General features: G+C 37.0%; 4 protein-coding genes across 9 annotated transcripts; 1 reads left to right on the top strand and 3 right to left on the bottom strand.

Annotated features, from left to right (window-relative positions):
* LOC18773193 lies at nucleotides 56-4,945 on the bottom strand. Of its 2 annotated transcripts, none has more exons than XM_020565956.1 (6): nucleotides 4,094-4,945; nucleotides 2,777-3,896; nucleotides 2,520-2,597; nucleotides 1,893-2,107; nucleotides 1,073-1,296; nucleotides 56-938 (listed from the first exon to the last, which is right to left on the bottom strand). In XM_020565956.1, exons 2-6 carry the CDS (start codon nucleotides 3,825-3,827, stop codon nucleotides 287-289), a joined length of 2,220 nt encoding a protein of 739 aa, XP_020421545.1. In that variant the 5' UTR covers nucleotides 3,828-3,896; nucleotides 4,094-4,945; the 3' UTR covers nucleotides 56-286. The 2 variants fall into 2 exon arrangements, with proteins under 2 accessions (XP_020421545.1, XP_020421546.1); XM_020565957.1 differs by having other exon boundaries at nucleotides 4,468-4,945.
* LOC18773309 (putative ETHYLENE INSENSITIVE 3-like 4 protein) lies at nucleotides 8,320-9,780 on the top strand. Its single transcript, XM_020565809.1, has one exon. It carries the CDS (start codon nucleotides 8,320-8,322, stop codon nucleotides 9,778-9,780), a length of 1,461 nt encoding a protein of 486 aa, XP_020421398.1.
* Nucleotides 10,736-15,038, bottom strand: LOC18772479 (type I inositol polyphosphate 5-phosphatase 5). The gene is made up of 9 exons (XM_020567279.1): nucleotides 14,171-15,038; nucleotides 13,968-14,042; nucleotides 13,265-13,352; nucleotides 13,015-13,119; nucleotides 12,310-12,898; nucleotides 11,874-12,067; nucleotides 11,611-11,719; nucleotides 11,323-11,471; nucleotides 10,736-11,080 (listed from the first exon to the last, which is right to left on the bottom strand). Exons 1-9 carry the CDS (start codon nucleotides 14,274-14,276, stop codon nucleotides 10,858-10,860), a joined length of 1,638 nt encoding a protein of 545 aa, XP_020422868.1. The 5' UTR covers nucleotides 14,277-15,038; the 3' UTR covers nucleotides 10,736-10,857.
* LOC18773279 (2,3-bisphosphoglycerate-dependent phosphoglycerate mutase) lies at nucleotides 15,925-20,591 on the bottom strand. Of its 5 annotated transcripts, XM_020567282.1 has the most exons (9): nucleotides 20,320-20,591; nucleotides 19,662-19,903; nucleotides 19,366-19,589; nucleotides 18,326-18,444; nucleotides 18,075-18,231; nucleotides 17,846-17,947; nucleotides 17,639-17,758; nucleotides 16,684-16,743; nucleotides 15,925-16,485 (listed from the first exon to the last, which is right to left on the bottom strand). In XM_020567282.1, exons 2-8 carry the CDS (start codon nucleotides 19,900-19,902, stop codon nucleotides 16,699-16,701), a joined length of 1,008 nt encoding a protein of 335 aa, XP_020422871.1. In that variant the 5' UTR covers nucleotide 19,903; nucleotides 20,320-20,591; the 3' UTR covers nucleotides 15,925-16,485; nucleotides 16,684-16,698. The 5 variants fall into 5 exon arrangements, with proteins under 5 accessions (XP_020422871.1, XP_020422870.1, XP_020422872.1 ...); XM_020567281.1 differs by having other exon boundaries at nucleotides 15,925-16,743; nucleotides 20,320-20,535; XM_020567283.1 differs by having other exon boundaries at nucleotides 15,925-16,743; nucleotides 19,662-19,837; nucleotides 20,320-20,535.

Below are 21,056 nucleotides of genomic sequence, written 5' to 3'. Positions count from 1 at the left end.
AAAATGGCTTGCACCTCAGAGCAAGTGGTCTGCCATCAAGTTTCAACACCCCCAATGAGGCAAACAAACAAAGCACTATCTGAGACTAGTTGCATAACAATGCATAACAATATAGCCAATCACGAGTTTTGGCAGAAAACTCTTCCTATTTCGGTTCTAAAATCGTATGCACTTGCCCAAAAATTTGCACTTTTCCTACCCAAATGCTCTTTGCAATAATTCAACTTTACACACCTGTATCCAATCACAAACTTATGAGATGCTTATATGTAATAATTACATAAACTTAGTATCTAATGGGCCTGCAGTTTAGATATGCAATTCGAGCTGCTTCACTTTTCTGTCTGATATCTTCGTACATCTTCAATGATTCCTCGGAAAATTTAGTCAGTCTATCCAGAACCTTTGTCAAGCTCGAATGTATGCAGCTCAGGTTTGGAGATGATTCTTCACTGTTCTCGTCATCTTTGTTCTCTGATTCTCCGTTGTTTGCATCAGCTGTCCTCTGGTTTTTCTGTGAATCTGCTTGTTGTGCCATCAAATGACGCAGATCTGATAAGAAGGTTCTGATTGCATCAGTAAGTTCATTAGATGGCAATGCTTGGATCCCGACTGCCCAATCTCGAAAGAGAACAAATATGGGTGGGGCCACAACTCGACGAGGGGAAAATGGCCTTCTGCTTTTGGAACGCTCCCTTGGTTGCATGATGCAGTTATGTAGCCAACCATTGAGAGCTTCAACATATGACGTGTGGCTGTTGATCCAGTTTGCAAAGCTCAGGCCAAAACACTCAATCTCATCCAAAAGTTGGGCCATGATCAGCCTGCGGGAATCTCCTTGGGAAGTTACTGTTGAGCTCTTCGAATGATATGCCAATGAGATGGTAATATATTGCGCATGGTGGCATTCAAGCATGGCCTTCCACATTCTGGTCAATCTACACAGAATCACCATTCACAAATACAAGGTTAGTGATGCTTTGAAACAAAAAAAAAAATTGAATTCCAACAACTGGAAAATAACATTTAGTGGCCACAAAGTCCATTATGGGAACAAGAGGATCCTACGTACCCCTGAGTAAGTTCTAAAAGTTGTGGATGCAATTCTTCATCTCTCATTTTTTCAATCCGCTTTGATATTGAATCAACAGCGTGAATTGCCACTCTTATTCGTGAATGAAGATCCTTTACAACTGCACGGGTTTTATCAATAACTTGACTGCTACAATCCTTTGCAAACTGATTCCTAAGTTGATCACACTTCTGATCATACACCTTCCTAATAGATTCACTTGCCTACGGAACCAAAAAAATATGTGAGAAGATGATTACAAAGCTAGAAAACCAATAACATAATAAGTTTGATCACTATGGCAAAAAAGGAAAAAAAAATCAATCATTATCTTTTCTCCTGTATTCAATGTCAGAGAAACAGGGTTCACGAGATGCAAAATAAAAAGTTGATGTTTCCAGCAATACTCACTTCATCTACCAACTGATTTCATCAAATAATCATACTCTCCACAATACAGAGTATCTCTTTCCCTCTCAACTATTTCTTTCAAAGTATGTATATGTATGTACATATGGGTGTTCTTGTGTGCAAAACATCTATTGAAAAACCAGTTCTGCTATATAAGCAAGATTGTTAGGAAGATCCTTTTTCATATATTATTACCATAATAATAATTCATCTTTTTTTTTTTTTTGGTCGGACCCTACCAAGCCAGGAATATTCATACATTCACATTTATGTGCTGAATCATGGATTGAGGTAAGCAGATCACGTGGCAGATTGTTTAAGAGCATGGAACAATAGATTACAGAAATGAAAAGGTCAAACAAGATACTTGACTCTTTAATAAAAAAATGCAGAGACTTCAACGAAGTACCTTTACTTCGTCATAGAGTTTTCTTTCCCAAGCATACAGTCTCTCCAGAGTGGAGGAATGACTTCCAGCAATCATGCAAAACTCTTCAACAAAATCACTTCCACTGTCATCAACATCATCTTTTGATGCTGTGGCAAGAGCATTCCTTGATGAAGATGACCTCGAAGATGTTGTCCTCTTCCAGGTAATAACTTTCGTTGCATGTTGAGTAGGTTCTGAAAAAATCATTAAGATCTCATATTATGGTGGGAAAAGACACAGGAGCTTCCAATCATTCTGTAAAAGAGTTATCTTCCATTAAATAAAATGTGAATAGGTCGAAGAGGCTTCATTTGTTTGGCTGCATGAAATGCAAATAATGCATGTGAACCAACTGATCCAACAAATGCCACACAACAAATCAAAATTAAGGGACAACTATGTTTGTCTGCTTCTTTGTGTCCGATGCACAACTCCTGTGCTTCAAATAAAAGAACTTATCAAAGGATTACTAGGATTTTACAAAACCAGAAGTGATGAGTGAATGGAAAAGACCTCAAACAAAACCAAAGGATTACTAGGATCCAAACCCTAAAGTAATTATTGGATTGATAATTAGCTTGTGACATATCAATTGCAACAACTTACCATGAGAAACAAGTGCAGTCTTTCCACGGCAGAAAACGATCTGGAAAGCAATGACAACAGCCAAAGCTGATGATCTACCTGCAAAACTTGAAGAGTCAGAAAGAGTTTATGGAGAAAAAACAAGGAAAAAAAAAAAATTTCAACCTACTAAAATTATCAGTGGCACTAGCGCAAAGGCAAGCAAATGCTGGGATTTAATTCAGCAGTTTAAGTGGACATACAAAACACAACACTCTCCAACCAACATTAAAAATTACCTTTTGCCTCCGAATATCCAACCCTGATTTTGTTTGACTCAAGCATCCTGGAGACCTCTCTACCTGATTCTCCAGCTCTGAAAAAGCGATGCTCAATATCCTTTATGCTTGAAAGAAAATCTTTAGCTCTGTGGGTGATAAACTCCGAAGGGTCCTCTCTTTCTGCACATAAATCCTTCTCCCTTCTCTTCGAACCAGACTGCTCAAGTGCAACTTGGCCTGTCAAATTTCTAGCTGCCCCATTGGCATTACGTCCCATGTTCAACTGTCTCGCTTCACCATGACCTGCTTGCAGAGACCCATCAACTCCTCCCGAGTTCATCAAATTGCCATTATGCTCTACACTATCATTTTGAGTCATTGAATGACCAGAACCTTCGGAAGCCCTTTGCTCGATTATCAGCCTTTTACTTCCTTCATGATGTTCATTATTTCCATCTAATCCAACTTTTGCCCATCTCCTTGTCTCCTCCACCACACTATGATTAGTTTCTTCACCCCTCACCTGTCTCCACCCTCTGATATCATCAAAATTCACATCCACTCCACTATTTCCCACAAACCTAAAGCTCTCACTCTCATCAACAGGATCAAAATAATCCCAAGAAGAATCTTCCTCAGGCAGAGGAGGTGGTGGTGGTGGCAACGGAATATCGTCATCCATATAACTACTACTAAGCGGATTGAACCTTACAGTCACAGCAGCACCACCTCCTGACCTCATATAACTCAGAGTCGCCACAGGAGGCGAAATGGGTCTCTCACTGTGCATAGGCGAGTCAGAAGCCTCAGCCATAGGCGATGGCGACGGTGAAGGGTAGGAGGAGTGTGATGGGGTCTTGTCTGATGTTGACAGAGACGACTCTATCAACACCTCAGCCTCGGCGTATCGCCGAAGCGCAATGCCAATGTTTCTAAGGGAGTTGATGTAAGATACATGAGAAGCTGCTAAAGCATACCTTGAATCAATTGCTTGCTTGATGAATCTCTTGCGCTCTCTGCAGAGACGCAGAGCTTCGTCCTTCTCAGTTTTAGAGTTTGCACCACCCATTTTAGAAGGAAAATTTTGGGACCCAGCTCATGAAATTACGCTCATTTTCTTGGCAACCAAACAGAACCTCTGAAAAAGAAAGAAAACCCGTTTCATGAAAGCACAAAGAGCCCAAATTTTCAATAAAATCTGTTAAAGAAAACCCATTTTAAACGTCTCAAAAAGACTGAAAACACTCTTCTCAAAGCAAAAACAAACTACTAAGAAAATGAATTAAAAAGAACAGCTTTGGAAAAATAAGAAAAACCATTTCTTCAAACCCAAACCTTATATTACTGATCAGAGGAAAAACAGAGCATTTAGCATTACAGCTCCCAAAAGCATATGTGGGTTTTGCAGCAAACAAAAAACCCACTTGAGGAAGACTTGGTTTTGAAGATGTAGACAAGACCTAGATAGCGAAAATGCGAGGAAATCGTTGAACTTTGTTTCAGAGTAAAACTATGAGGTTCGCATAAAACAGAGCTCAGAGTCAAAAACAGAGACAAGTAGTTGTTTTCATAGCAGGGTGAGCTAGAAAAGCAGCAGAGCCAGAGTGTAGGAGTGGTTGGGGCTCATAAAAGAAAACCCATTAACGGAAACCCAACGGGCCGAAACTGAAAGCAATGAATGCGAAAGAGTTGGCCACAAAAAATAGAACCTGAGCGACTCAGAGGCTTTTATGGGAGGCTCCTCTGATACAAAGATTTTGCAGCGATGGCGAGGCTAAAACTGTTGAAATGATGAACGGAGACTGAAAGAGCAGAGAGAGAGAGAGAGAGAGAGAGAGAGAGAGGAATCTGGTACAGTATGGTTTAGTCACAGAGGAGGTGAGTGAGAGAGCAAAGAGCCTCGTAGAGTGTGTCAGATTTCTTGGAAAATAATCTAAAACCCTTTCTTCTTTTTTGATGGGAAAAACCCTCTCTTTGTTTTTTCCTTTCTGTGTAAAATCAATTATAAAATCTTAGCGTTCAAATTCGAGTTCCTTCTTGTATATTAAATTAATTTAAAATAATTTAAATGATCGTTTCGTATTTAAAAAAAAACCAAAGAGTTTCTTTTATTTATTTTTTATTTTTTATTTTGGCGTTTCAATATCAGCATTGCATTGCAGAAAATACTGCTTTAAACAGAGCACAGTGGCAGAATTGGTGCGTGTCAGAAAGCAATACAATACAACATCAATATTATATTGGAAAAGGTGCTCAGATGACAGAATTGCCCTCAGGTCTCACAAGGGATCCTCTAACGGCTCCTTAAAATCCGCTTATTGGGAAATTACCTGCTCTTTTTCTTTCCTTCCTCTCTTTCTACACACAAAAAGATGATCAAAATGAACCCCAAAATAAAATAAATCAAACATAATATAAATTATCTTTTATCTTTCTGCTTATTATTTCTTCTTTTGGTGTCGAAATTATGAGTAGCCACTAGTTGAATATTCCAGTATATACAAGCACTCAATTTTGTGCAGTATGGGAGTTACAAATTTGTTAAGGCAGGCATATTTTTAGTGGGCAAAGAAAGAATCTTGGCCAAAACCCCAAAAGGAATGCATGTTTTTGTTGAGGGGGAGGGGGAGAGATCTAGTAATGTATTAGCTGTTAGATAAATTACATTGGGTCTTTAGCAGAAGAGTCAAAATGATAGCTGGAGACTAGTACTTTAGGATTGCAGTGTGTTCATACCAGAAACAGATCAAAGATAAGATGACGCCTTTTTTTTTTTTTACAGAATAGTTCATACATCTCTGCCAATCATAGTTTGATATGCGTGTATAGAGATTTTTCTTTTCGTCTTTTTAATGAATTATTTTTGTAAATATGTCAAATGTGCTTTCGTCTTTGGACCCCATGGATATGCTTGTAATAAACACTAGAATATGGATGCCATCCCATTGCCAAAGCATTCTTTCCATCTTTGGGAAAAGAGTCGGTACAATATACAAGTGCTTTGGCAATCCACCTTTATTTAGTTCCTTTATGAAGTAAACTTTTGATTTCACTCCATTGTTGGCGCCTCTATTATTAGCTTTTATTATGCCAATCTGTCTTTGACCTTTTTCTTTTTTACTTTTTACCTTTTTGTAACTTGTTTTTCTTTTTGTTCATGTGCCATGTTTACTTCATAGTTGGCCCATGGCTCACAACGATTTTTGTGATTGTGATGACACTGCAAAAGGCTTAATGTGTTAAGGAAAGATGGCAAAAAATTATACTAACGAGAGATGAGCCGCAAAATTTGGAGACAGCATATCCGGAGTCTAGAGAAGAGAGTAATGAAAATGGTAATCTGCTTGAGTAAAATATAGGAAGAAAAGGGGGATATTTAGAAAGCCCAGCTCCACAAGTGAAGGTTAAATTAGTTTGAATTTTTGAAGATACTGGTCTTTAGACTTTAGACTCCATACTTACATGGCAATATTGTACATGATCCGTTAATACGACATAAATTTGTACAAAAGAATCAGTATTTGGGTCGGAACTTAACGGATCGAGTTGAAAATAAATGGAATCATGTGACTTTGAGAATACCTATTATCACCCATTAAGAGTAGGAGTAGTTTTGCACTTTATATCTTTCTATTTTTCTTCGTATTTCTTCTCCTCCTTCTCCCCTCCCCAAACTCTTATCTAGTTTATTTTTAATTATTTTTTAAGTTTTTATTATAATTTTGTAATTTTTTTTAATTCTTAACGGTAAAACGAGTCGTACCGTGTCATTCCTTATTTTAACAGGTCGTGTTCGTGTTTGGTATTTTTCACCTGTTAAATTAACGGGTTATGTCGTGTTAACCAGATAAGAAAAGCGAATCAACATGAACACGACAAACACGACCCGTTTACTAGTTCTACTTACCTTCCCAAGAGAAAAAAATGCTTTGTGTCTTTGGCTCGAAAGAAATGTTTAGTCTTTGTAGAAACCCCCCCAAAGTTTAATAGATGGGAGAAAAAGTCAACAACAAAAACTCTAGCAGCAATGACAGAAGTATCATTCTTTTACTTTTTTTCATGGGGAAACGAAAGTCTCATTCATCATTGTAGAATTTTCTGGATATAGCTCTATGAACAACAACAATGAGACTATAATCAATTTTGAAAGAACAAAAATGCTGTCCTAGGATATGGTAGCAGATATTGGTAGTACATTGAAGCAAATTCATATAACTTCATTTCTATCTCTGCTCAATTATTAGTTTCTTGCATGTATAAACGAAATCCGTATGATCTCATAGATGCCTCATGATCAGATAATGAAAGGATGCATGATTGAGCACTGACTGGCGGATAATTATTAGTCTCTTTTTTTTCTTTTTCTTTTTTCAGTCTTAGGGAATAACAAGAAGAAAACTTTCATGATTGAGTTGTATTATAGTCCTGAGTTGGGCCTTCAGCAACCAAAAAGGCCCGCAATGATGAAAATCCAGCTCAAACTCATGGCCCAAGTTAGCCATAAATCTACCCGTAAATATGACCACGGTTACAAGCCCCATGCTGAGCGGAAACTTCTATATGAAGGGGTTCAATCCAGCAATTTAATAATAACTTTGCACTTGATCAGACGGCTATTAATGATCCCTCTTTATAACCCCGCATTATATCTTTAGGGCATGAGGATAAGCTCCTTGCATCCATGAATGAGTTATACAAAACCAATACACCAGTGTTGAATTATTTTTCTCTTTTGTTTAGAAGGCAATAGTGTTATTTTCTTCTAGAAGAACAATGACGCATATAACTCAAATTAGAATGTGTGAAATGGAGAGAACGTCGCATGAACTATGAGGAAGGACCAAGTCTATGTATCATTCATCATCCCCTCTCCAATGTCCAAAGTCCAAACCAAAACACATTATAAGTTTCTTAGTACAGCAATTTCTTACGCATGCAATATGTGGTTTCAGACTTTCAGTGTTTGAGAATGAAGATGGTGACACAACTTCCTTACGTAGCCATGAATCAAAACCTGCCCTTTCCACACACCACAAAACAACTCTAAAACCAGAAGATTTATTGTCGGTAATTAATTATTTAATCCAGTAAAGTTGGAGTGGCAATTTATATATATCTTGCAATGGATAAGGAGCCTAGCTTGGCAATCAAATTGACACCACGTGTCCCTCATGCATGCAACATTTTTTTTTTAAATTTTAAAAAGGACAAAAAAAACACAATGACATTACGGCGCTGGAAGCAAATTGCACCCTCCCCACAAATACAATTTGTTACTTCACAAGCCCCCGTAATTCCTTGAATTGTTCTTCAGAATCCTCCAAAATTTCCCCTCAACCTCGTTAATGCCAATCTTGTCCTCAAGCCTTCCCATTTATGTTCATACCCGAAAAAGGAAAATAGGAAACCCTCTTCACATTTATGTTTCAAAATCTGGTTTCACACCGCCATTGGGTTCTTTTTAGTTGCTTATATAGACAACTTAATCAAAACATCATGGCCATGCATATTGCATAGTTATATCAATTGGGGTTATTTGGAGCAACACAAATAGTTGAATTATGGTAGAGTTTCATGGAGAAGTTGATCCTCCAGGGCTCGGAGTGCTAGCAGAAGATGAAGAAGAAGCTGTAGACATCAGCTATGGTGAGCTCAAGAAACGAATGTGGAAAGATAATATGCGGTTACGAAAGTTCAAGGAGGATAGAAAAATCATAGAAGAAGAAGGAGAAGAAGAAGAAGAAGAAGAAGAAGAAGAAGAAGAAGCCGAGACCTTAGCAAAACAAGAGGTGTCTCGTCGGAAGAAAATGGCAAGAGCCCAAGATTCAATACTCAAGTACATGGTGAAAATCATGGAGGTTTGCAAAGGAAAGGGCTTTGTGTATGGGATTGTGCCTGAGAAGGGGAAGCCAGTGACAGGGTCCTCTGATAGCTTGAGAGAGTGGTGGAAGGACAAAGTGATATTTAACCGAAATGCCCCAACTGCCATAGCTGAGTACTTGCCAGCTTTGATTTTTGAGCAAGGTGAATTGGACCATGGCTCTTATGCTCATCTTCTTCATGAACTGCAAGACACTACTTTGGGGTCTCTGCTTTCTGCTCTGATGCAGCGCTGTGTGCCTGCACAGAGGAGGTTCCCATTGGAGAAGGGCTTGGCTCCTCCATGGTGGCCTACAGGGGAGGAGCTTTGGTGGGGTGACCAAGGGGTTTCTATAGATCATGGTGCTCCTCCTTATAGGAAGCCTCATGATCTTAAAAAGGCTTGGAAAGTGAGTGTCTTGGCTGCTGTGATCAAGCACATGGCTCCTAATTCAGATAGGATGAGAAGGCTTGTGAGGCAGAGCAAGTGTTTGCAAGATAAAATGACTGCTAAGGAGACTGCTATTTGGTCAAAAGTGGTCAATCAAGAAGAAGTCCTTCTGCAACTTACTGAGACTTGCCTCAAAATCTCTGACTCAAATGAAAAGGAGGATCAGAAAGAAAGCCCTTCTGGCCTTAGTCAAATCAAAGGCAAGAATAATGGGAAGCGGATGTGCAGCTTGCCCAGCAGTGAAAAGAGGAAGAACAGCATCTTTGATGAAGAGGCTTGGCAAAATCGTCAGGGCTTGAAGAGTTCTGAGTTGGGTTTAGGGTTTGTGTATAAGAAATCGAAGGTAGACCATGAATCTGCATTATGTGCTTCTGGTTTATTGGCTGAGGGGAAATTTCCTTTGTTTGATGAATTCCCTGTTGATACTGGTGTTACGAGTATGGTGGATTGGATTAATATGGAGCTGCAGAAGGCCAATCAGATTGGTCAGAACAGTGGTGCACTTGTAATTAATGGTCAAGTTGGGGGTGAGGTTTCTGACACTAAAGTGGGAGACTATGGAGCAAGCTATTGGGGAGGTGGTATTGAAGATCTGGCTATAGATAGAGCATTTGATATCCAAAGGGGAAATATGGATTTAAATCTTTGTTCAGAAGAAGAAATCTCACATAGCCAAGAATCAACTTCAATTTGGGATTTGGGATATGATTAGTGAAGCAATATATATCAAAACTATATGTACCAAAGAGGGAGTAGCTATCTAGGTTGCAATAATTTTCAGATTTCTTCTTGTTGTTCCAATGCATCAATAACACTATTTCTATGAAAAAGATGTAGTCAATAAGATTACTAATTTATATTTACTAACCACATTGTTTACCACATCACTCACGGGTATCATCATGATAACATGCCGACCACATTATTTAGCAAATCAATTTGGGATTAAATACTTAATGCAACACTTTTTTCATTTTAAAAATTGAACTCTTTATATTTTGGCTTTGATACTAGTTTTAAAGTCAAAACATTTTTTACAAAGGCATGAACAAAGGTAAATGTAAAATGAAAGTTAGTGACCTAAACTAGAGTAATGAGTGGAACCCAAGTAACCAAAGTGAAAAAGAAAAGTCAATTACTAAATTGTCTGAAAAAAAATTCTGATAAACTAATTAGTTTGATTGATAGGGAGGGATATAAGCTAGGATACCATGTAGAGCTCATGAAAATGGCCCAGGCCCGGCACTGGGTTTAGGGCTATGTGTGGCGTGACCTAATGTTGTGAGTGAGACTAATCCAACCCATTTCCGATTAGGACATATATTGGAAATGTATATGATAAATAAATAAAAAATTTGTAAGAGATGCATTATATTTAGTGAAATTTAGTTCATTTTTTAATGAAATAAAGTTTATGGCTGAAAGGATTATATGAAGATTTAAACGTAATTAAATAAAAAAGATTAAACAAATGAGGGGTACATCTAGATGCACATACACATGCACACAGTTGCTTAGTGAAAATATTTATCTTTTGATCTATACACTATGTGATAGAGCCTCATACTTTCATTAATTGTCGTTAGTTCCCTAACTAGTTGTTCATTTGGAGAGGTTTACCACACTCACTTACATAAGTGAGATCCGCTTATGTGAGAGAGGTGATCTTGTTCTATCTTGTTTTCACTAATCATAATTAAAAAAAGAAGAACAAAAGGAGAGTTGAAGAGGGAGGCAAGTAATTAATCCTAAAGAGTCCCTATACAATATTCTGATGGATATGTTTCTACTAAAACTCGTAGAAGCTATGTCTCTGAGGCATGCATTCATCATATTCAAGCCTTGGAGCGGTACACGAATAGCCCTTTCTGAATCTGTTGTTTTTGCTTCTAAGAACATCAACTTCCACTGAGAACACAGCACAAACAGGCCTGTGGTCTGAGAATCTTGACTCCCCTCGAATATAAGATAATTGTTCAAAGCCCTCACCGCGCCATAGTATCCTATCACACCTGTAATATATTCATTTGAAAAATCAAATATACCACGATAATAGTTTCAAAATAATTAACCAAACTAGAGGGTACATAATGTTCTCTTGCTAGACTTATATCGCTAAACCGTGAATCTTGACGATACATTTTATAGATTCCTACTACTCTGACAAGACAGTATGACAAGAGAATATTTCTATTATCAAATTAATGTTTGACTTAATGTGTTGTAGTAAATTAAGAGGGGAGAGGATTGATACCATGCAGGAGTTCGTCGTTTCTTCTTGGACTTGGCAGTTTCTCCGGCGTAAGAGTCTGAATTTTGAGAATACTTGTAAGTGGGGGCAAAGAAGATTTGCCCCTCTTTGAACCCACTGAATACTCTCCCGGCCTCTCTCTCTATATTCAACTGCATTAGTTAATCAAAATCAACACATTTAATTGTAATATATAAGAATAATATTTAAAGCTGTTTTTCTTTAGAAACTTGACCAAGATTGTGCGCAAGAATCCATGTAAGTCGTCTAGAAAGGCACACTACAACAAACCTGATCCTTCTCTAGAAGGGTGTCCCAGTCATTATCCTCCAACAAAACCCTTGTTTCCTCATAGCTCAAAGCCATCCGATAATTCAAATCTCCAAGCCATATCATCCGACTGCAACAATTATACATAATCAGAAGATCACAAGTTATTGAACCATGCATGCATGAAAGTCAAAAGGAAAAGAAAAAAAAGGTGAAATGTAAAAGCAAAGCAACATCAATTTTTCCTGCTACTCTTTTCTTCATATATCTTAAAACGTACGTACTCATGATCAGTTATTCTTTCACAAGGACGACGATTTGGATTCTTGCAGATCTTGGGAAATTGTGTGCTTTTGAGGATCTCAGTCACATCTGCGTTCCTCTTGAGCTCATCACCTTCCTTCTCCCCGGAAGCCAAGTGACAGCACACGAAGCAAAAGCTTGTTTGGTGCAATGTCATGCTTATTGATATGCATCCCTGCAGATTAAAATCACAGTTCAACAATTATCAGGCTATATATATAATATGATCATTAAACATCCTTTTTATTGTATTGTATTAGACCGAAAACTATTTGTATCATATAATCTGATTAAATACCGTGGATACTATGCGTAAATAGGCACACCAAAGTGGGAGTACTGCAATTTGTATCATGTCAACTAATATTAGTGGTCAGTTGTCACGGTACAAATAATTTTATCAGAGTTTTTACCAACCTTATTTCCGAGGCAACCCATTATTCCTCTTCCTACAGTGGAGACTCTGAGATGGCCAATGTGATGAACCAACTCTTTTCGAACCCAAACCGATAGGAAAATCCCTACCATCTTCTTGCTTGTTACAAGGCGGTAATTCATGTCGCCAGAGGAAGACGGGGACTGAATCCCAGCTATTGCAAGAAATTCATCTACACTACCATCACTGCCATAAATGCTTCGAGGAGAAGCTGCTGAGTCTGATTCACTGGTAGTATCACTGAGCTTTCTTATCCGCCGCCTTTCTTGGTATGGATACTCCACAGGGCAGTTGCAAGACTTGAGAAGGCTACTGTTTGCTTTGAAGCTTTTTCTGAGAGCTTTTAGAGAAGGCTTCTGGAAGATGTTGAGACTGCCTGGGGACTTGGATTCCTTGGTGGTGTTGTTGTTGGAACCCTGGTTTGATGAATCTGAAGAAGAATGCACATTGGAGCATGCGTTTTGGGGTTTATTCAGTGCTTGGTTTATGAGGGCTAGCCATTTTGCTGCTGGTTCATTGTCCTCAATCACTAGAACATTTCCAGCACTTAGAGGAACAATTTCCTGAAACCTTATTATAACAAGAAAAATACAAATGTTAATTAAATAGTCTCATGCTACAAAGGTTAAATTTTCTGGGTTTTTTATTATAATTTTTTTAATTAATGTGAGGCATTTCTTACGTACCCTAACACATAGACGTCCGAAGAGCCCTCCACCTGCAAGAAATCTTGGAGGTTGAGGCCATTGTTAGGTGACTTTCCTCCCACATTCCATGTCGCCACAAATATCCTGCACCCAAATTAACCACAATTTTTTGTTTTAAAAAAAAATTAACTGAAAGCAACAACTAAATTAATTAAACTCTATATGTATTTATATACAACCTCCTGTCTTAGTCTCTTAGCTAGAGATGATGATAAGAATTAATTCTTACCTGAATTCTTTAGTCTCAGTTGCTGGCGCCATAGAGTGTTCAAAGTTTGATAGGTTTAGGCTTTGAATCCCCGGACTAGCCTGCCTATCTGATAGCAGAGATAAGAAAATAGCATCATCTTTTACAATTTTCATTATGCTCATCAAATCTCACAAAGTCTACTTAAATCATGATTTTTCTACATGCTAAGGCCTAAGGCTCGAAATCAAGCAAGAAAATCTCCAAGTTTAGCGAAATAGTAACACTCGTCATCAAAACTATTCTCACTTTTTTTCTATATTAGTAACTCAAAGATGTGATCTACGACTGAATATCTTATCTGTTAAAAATAAATAAGGTTGCGAGTAAACCTAAACGTAAACAAAGAAGACATTTATCATATTAGTGGGATCCACAACTTTTAGATTTGTTTTGGTACATGTACGATTAGTGTTTCCTTGGCATACAAATATATCACAATTAATAATCAAAACAGATTGTTGTTAGGTCAGCTACCAAAATGGGACGAGAGGAGATAAGGGAAATTTCCAGTCCATCTGTTTGTGGTAAGTGGCCTGTCTCTATCATTTAGATTCAATCTAAAGCTGACCCATCACCCATCAATTAAAAATGATTTAACTACACAAAATCACTTTCCAAAACATGATTTTCTAAACTTAATTCACATCTGTAATAAATTATATGCATGCATAACCCAGCATACCTGAAAAATTCTTTCTCATGATAGGAGTTGCCTCCATGAAAGCTTGTCTCCTAGCAGCAATCTTTTTCTCCAAATCTATTAAAAACGAAAATACCTTAATTAAAAACTATTTAAAATTTATATAAAAAAGACAAAAAAAAGAAGAAGGCATATGTATATATATATATATATATATATATTTATGTATGAGAGATGGGAGATACCTAGATGATAATCAATGCCATCCCCATCTGATTTGAATATGTCTTCGTCTGAGCCTTCGCGTCCTGTTCTCTTTACACCAAAAAGCCTAGGAATGATAGACTTCATACAAAAACATGGGGAAAAAAAACAAAATAAATAAATAAAACAAAATGAAAACTAGAAATAAATAAATAAATACATAAATAAAATACCTTCTTTTTCTTGTCATTCTTGACAGAGTTATCATGTGTGATGTCGGTGTCGTCTTTGGTCATTTCGACGTTGGCATCTCCACAAGAGGAAGACATTCATTCATTGATATATATATTCTTATATATATATATATGATATATATATCAATTAATTGTGTCACACACTTTGAGTGAGTGTGTTTTTTTAATAATCTCTGAAATTAAATTGCTGATTTTTTTTTTCTTTTCTGGGTTTTGATGTGTTCTTGAATAATGTGGCTGTAATTTTCTTTTTTTGGCTTTTGCTGGGTTTGTTTGATGTGATTAATGATTTTCTTCTTCCTTGTGTGTTCTGTTTGGAAGGATGAGATTTTGGCGCCAAAGCTTTCGGAGAATTTAGGACGGTAAAGAGGAGAAACCGTTAGTCACAGTGACACAACACATTGTCGTTGTCATTTCATCCCAATTCATTTTATCTACTCTGTTTTCCTTTTTGAATATTACCATATTATATATATTCTATACTTTTTATGTGAACAATTAAAATCAAGTTCTCAATCATTTTACATATATAGAATTTCTCCTATGCAGATATCCGCACGTTACTACTATCTATGTTAGATCTGCACATACTCCACTTTAGTATGTGTAATTAAAGATAACTTCGAGTAACATACAAGTTGGTTACATGCGTAAGGTTTAAGAAACATCATTCAAGTTCGAATTAAAGACGAGTTCTTCCCTCCAAACATCAGTAGATCAATTTACTAATTAGCCATACACGATGGCCATATTTGGTGCATAAAATTGGATTGGAATGGAAAACTCACAAGATTCAAAGTAAATTGAAGTATGTAGAGCATAAGGATTTTTCACTTGTAGGGATAAGAAGGAATAAATTATAAGATGTTGATTTCATACCATTTTTGTGGGGATTGGAATAAGTTTTCGTCATGACTAATCCATATTCTACCTTCAACTTAGACAAATTTTGAAGGTCAGCCTCCGTATTATCCACATAAACACGAGGTACCAAACGTGGCCGAGAGGAACTATAGCTCGAAATTAATTAATAATTGAGGTGCACATTATGGTCAATTCCAAACTTCTTAAGACAAATGCATGCACTAATTAAGCTTTAAGCTTTGGCTTCGTCTTATTCATATGATAAGTCTTTTTTGTCAACACGGCCTGCACTTAATCCACCCACTTTTGTAGACCTAAATGCAGTTAGAATTCAAGGTCAATCTGTCCCCTTCAGATTGAAAGAGCTCATCCATATAATAGCTTTCAAATAATGGATTTTATAGAGATCTGACATGATAGTGTTTATTTATTTTAGATACTGAAAAGACAAGAAACCAAAGTACGAAACACAATTAGACATAAATAATGGATTTTCTTGTCAAACGGTTTTGTCTAGTCAAGAACGATCAATGATTCTATTACAAGTATGACAACATAACATACATACCTTCTCGAAAATACTCATCCCTCAAACAGAGCCATGTATAAGTAGGCCATGCAACATAAGAGTTAAGTTGTAAACTCATAATATTTTTCAATGGTATTCTAGCAATCAATTTGAGACTCAATTGATGCTTCAATTTTTCGGTCGAGAAAGTAGCATCTAAAAAGTACTTCCAAAATTAGTACTTCAACATTGCAGCTACATTAAAAGGCAGTTACCATTTTTGTTTTGGTATTAGAACTAGAAAAAAAAGAAGAGAAAGTAGCCCCTTTCTGACTTTTGGAAATCAAACAAAAGAGGCGGTTCGAATACATCTGTCTCAATTGTCAACCATCGCCTAACTATCTAACTAAAGTTTCAGAAATAGCAGCAAAATCATGGCCATGCCCTTTGTAATCCTTCAACATGCCCACACTCTAACATACAATAAAAGTTTCAACATTGTTAAGTATGATGTGACTTTTCTTGTTTTTCCAATATCTTTTGACGTCAGGAATGTACTGAAACTACAGAAATTCAATGCCTTGTTCTAATTAGTGACTTCTGATATGCAAATTGAAAAACAAAAATTTGTACGGCACAGAGCTGTATTCATATGCTGCAGAATTCCAGGCATATGTCCTTCAATTGTTTCATAAACAGAAAAAGCCCCCAAATAAAAATAGGTTGTCCCCTGAGAAAACAAGCATCTCGTGAACATTGAACTACACAATCAATCCATGTCCAGTTGAAGGTTGACATCCAACGTTAAACATAGTTATACTGTGTATAGGACATAACTATACCAAAACACTAAGCACTCAATTTGTTAAGATCAGGTCTTTCAACAAGTAAAAATGTTTCAGCACAGATGTTCCGTCAAGGAGGTTACCTGCTTTTATATAGTTCAATGCGACTTTTTATCCAATTCTTGCCTGTAGAGAGCTAAACTCTGCTTGAAAAAAGTGTAGAAAGCAGTTAATGAAATATCTGGAAAGGGTGACTAGGAAAAGAGAATCATTGGACTAATAGGATTAAGCAACAACAAAATAGCTTGCATTGGGTAAGTTAATTTTAGCCCAACAAATCAATATCTGCCAAATTCAGGAAAAAAAAAAAAAAAAAACTTGGACATTGAGGACTCAATAGAAATACACCAATGTCTAGAAAACTGGTGAAACAGAAAATAATATACGTGTACTATTCATCCTCGAGCTAATGTCATCAGTCTTGGCATGACCAGGAAACTGGTCTGAGCATTTGACAGTCAAATTAGTGCACTCACATAGTTCTCAAGCCCAAAGGGTGCCACAAGCTGAGCCGTACTAATGGGCTTGATTAAATATCTGACCCCACCCTAAGTTCTATGGAGTTAAGCTCACCCAGGCTGATGAGCCAGCTCGGGGCAAGTGCCATGAGCTATTATAAACTGCCACCTCTGGGAGGAGCAGATGGACATAGATAGACTACAGCACTAAGCTTTATCAATTTTTGATGTGGGACTCAGGTTCCAAGCTAGCCAAAGTTCCAGCATTCCCACATTGGTTATGAAACAACTAAGAGCATTACTCCTTAAAAAGGTGGCCTTCTCCAAGAACTTACTCAACTTCTTTCATTCCACGTGATTCTCTAATGGCCTCTCTCAGATGAGACTGTCTTGTGTGCAAAATGTGTGAATTTTCAATTAAGTTTTAAGATCAAGTTGTCTAAAGAAGTTCGAAATTTTAAATGAGACTAGTGTTCAAGGGATAACATGCAGATTTTGAGTGATCGTATAAGGTAAGGTTACAGACAATTGGCTGCATGTTTGAGGATGTCAACAACTTAGATGAGCAGAGAGTCAATACCTTAGTATAAGCATAAACACCAGGTTCTGTAGGTCCAACTGGACTTCCCCTCCTCATAAACTTTTCCTCCTTATGAATATAAAGCAGTGGTACACCGGTTGATAACTCTAAGCTAATAACCTGTTTGACGCGAAGTACTGAGAATTATTTTCCACTGATATAAAGTACTCCATGGCTGGTGAGAAATTTTCAAAGTATGCTCATTACCTCTTGAGAAGTTAATCTCTCAAGATACATGATTATAGACCTTAACGAATTCCCATGGGCAGCAACCAGCACGTTCTTTCCAGATTGTAGTTTTGGTTCAATCTACGATGCAATTTCAACGTGTCAGGTTCTTATACATTAAGAAGAGTCAAGAACATAGTAACACACATTCAGCTTCTAATGGGAATTCCATGTGAATATCAGATAATAGAAGAACTGATCTGCTTACATGTTCTTTAAAGTAGGCTACAGCTCTTTGTGAACACATTTCCAAGCTCTCACCGCTTGGGGGAGGAATATCATAACTCCGACGCCACTCATGCACTTTCTCCTTTCCATATCTTTCAGCTGTCTCTAGCTTATTAAGACCCTGTAATTCACCATACCTATAGAAGACAATAGCTAGTAATGCTATCTACTCAAATTTTGTTCAATGTAAAACGATGTGCATGTAAAAGAATAAAGCACATAGAAAAGTACATTCTTTCGTTCAATTGCCAAGCAGTTACAACTGGAATCGATTGCTTCTTCGTATCTCCACTGTAAATTTGACTCCATGTTTTCGCCTGTCTACTCTCGTTATGCGTAATGATTGGTACCTGAAAAGCATAACATACATAACTTCCCTTTATGTAAATTTGATTTCCATAACAGTTTATATCTATTTCTCTAGGAAATAAGCAGTCTAATTCAACTAAGTTAGCATACTGTTAAAATTCTTGATATTAAATGGTTAGGTCCAAGTCAGCTTGTTTAACCTCTCTCTTTCAAGTCTGTCACGTCACACTGTTTACATTATTGGGTAGCAGTTAACATTAAAATCAGAAGTACACCCCACCTGTTCGACCACAAACACAGTAAGCAAGACTTTGGAACTGCCCCTGGCAAGTATATGTTTCGCAGTTAAAACTATAAAGAGTATAGATCAAAGAGATAAGCAACCAGATGGGCCAGAATTACCGTTTTCAAGAATGAGCATTCAGTGGTTTTTTTATTATCTACACCATGTAGGCAGCAGAGGATTCTAAAAAGTCCAAAAAAATAAAAACATTTAGGCAGATATCTCCAATGGCATTGACCAGAAGTCTCGAAGGGTTTGCATATGACTTCATATAAATTGGACACCACATGTAATTAGTGAAATTCCATATTTACAAGATCTTGCTGAAAACCTTTAGCTATACTTTCCATTCTCAAAAACAACTGTTGACTATGTTCTATGCCTAAACACTACCAATGGGATGGAAACATCAATAATTAACGCTATCTCTATAATTAAATTAGAGGAGCAATGACCCTTTTCTTTGGGTTAGGTGGCACCGTACAGCTAGGTCCCAAATTCAAATCTTTCCACAAATATGATTTAGTATACACTCATATCTTGATGCTTAACGTGCTCCACATGTGTTGAGCATGAATCAATTATCTACTTAAACGAGTACTATCTTTGATATTAAAGTTTCAGTATCTCTAAAGTCAAATTTGTACAAATGAAAATCTCAGTATTTGAGCAAAGATACCTTCTTTCGGCGGTGTTGGGTCATGGCAAGCATAGCTGTCATCTGTGCACGAATCAGCGAAGATGTGAAAATCATATCTATAGGGATGTTGCTAATTCTCTTACCGGCTTCTATTGCCTCATCTACACCTCTCTTGGTTAAAGGCACATCAACACAACCGGTGAACAAGTTCTTCTCATTCCACAAAGATTCACCATGACGAATTAGTATTAAAGCACTTTCAGCTACAAAAGGGAGAATATAGAGTCAACAATTAGCAAACACACTTGCTGTCTTGTGAGAATTGTTGGTAATACCTTTTGAGGTAGATAAAATTGGATCAGTTGTTGAAGTTTGAGAAGAAGATGCACGAATTACTTGCAGTTTACACTGTCTAGAACCACATTGTCCTTTTCTAAGCAAACCCACATCAACCGCAAAATTTTTGGAGATAAATCTGAAAGACATCTGCCTACATTTGCTCATAGAACCACTGTCACCAACAGAACCATGGAGCTGAATTACCCCAACAGGATGGCGGAAAGCATTCGCAACCATTCTGATAATGTCCAAAAAAAGAAAAAGAAAAAAAGCAATCAAAGCAAAAGTTAAATGACCTCGCAAAACATATTGACCAAACATTTTCATTCTACAGAGCTATCTATTAATGACTAATACCTGGGACGTAATTCCATCATCAACCTTATAATCATCATTCAATTAGGTCATTTTATAAATTTCCACAAAGCATACTTCACTGAAAACACAGGTTTTTTTTTTCTTTCCTATTCATGGCAATAAAAGCTGGAAAGTTAGAATTAACTACACAAGACACAGCCAACTTAACTGAAAAACAGAGCCAGATCGAAGCAAGGAACAAAATTGAATTCCAACTACATGTTAATGTAAAAGAAAATAAAGGATCATGCTTGAAACACCCAAGCAATTCAAAAATAAAGAACGAGCAAAACTTACATGGATATCAGATGGGTTTGTGGGGGATTTGAGAGTGATCTTGATCTAAAAGCTTTGGAGGGATCAACGCCTTGTGAAGATTGAAGCGAGGAAGGAAGGAAGCAACAAAGACGGGCAGAGATGGCGCTTTTTCCAAATTCGCGGGGGAACGCAGAACCAAGAAAGAGATGGCGGAGGTCCTTTTCAGTTTTCCCCACGGCAAAAACTTTTCACCAATCCCCGAGCCTAACGACGTCGTATCCTCCTTTTAATTTGATTTTAACATTAAGGTTTTTATCACTAGTGCCCTGAACTTTTAAGGGGTCGTTTGGTACTGTAGACTGTCATGGACTGGACTAAATTCTGGGATTGTTTTGGATTAGCTCGGATTGGACTAAACTGGATTAATTACTAACCTACGTTTAGTGCTGCGTCGGACTAAGAAACTGGATTGTAAAAATAGTGAAGACCTATGTTTGGTGCTGTGTCGAACTAAAAATTCGTTATTATAATATTTAAATTTAATTAAGAATTTTGAATTGAAAAATATTTATATTTAATTAGAAATATTTAATTGGGGCTGATGTGTGAAAAAAATAATTTATAATTTATAAATTTATTTATTTATTTAAATTATATTCTCTTCCTATACCTCTGTCTTTCCCATCTTCTTCCTGGCTGTTTGTCTTTCTTTCCAAATTTTCAAAGGGAAAAACCCAAAAAAGAAGCCAATTTGCCTCACACCATAACTTTTCACA

Source organism: Prunus persica, chromosome G6, assembly GCF_000346465.2.
Source record: "Prunus persica cultivar Lovell chromosome G6, Prunus_persica_NCBIv2, whole genome shotgun sequence".
Taxonomy (NCBI): Eukaryota; Viridiplantae; Streptophyta; class Magnoliopsida; order Rosales; family Rosaceae; genus Prunus; species Prunus persica.
The sequence above is the reverse complement of the archived record's forward strand: the minus strand, read 5'-3'. Positions and strand labels throughout refer to the sequence as shown.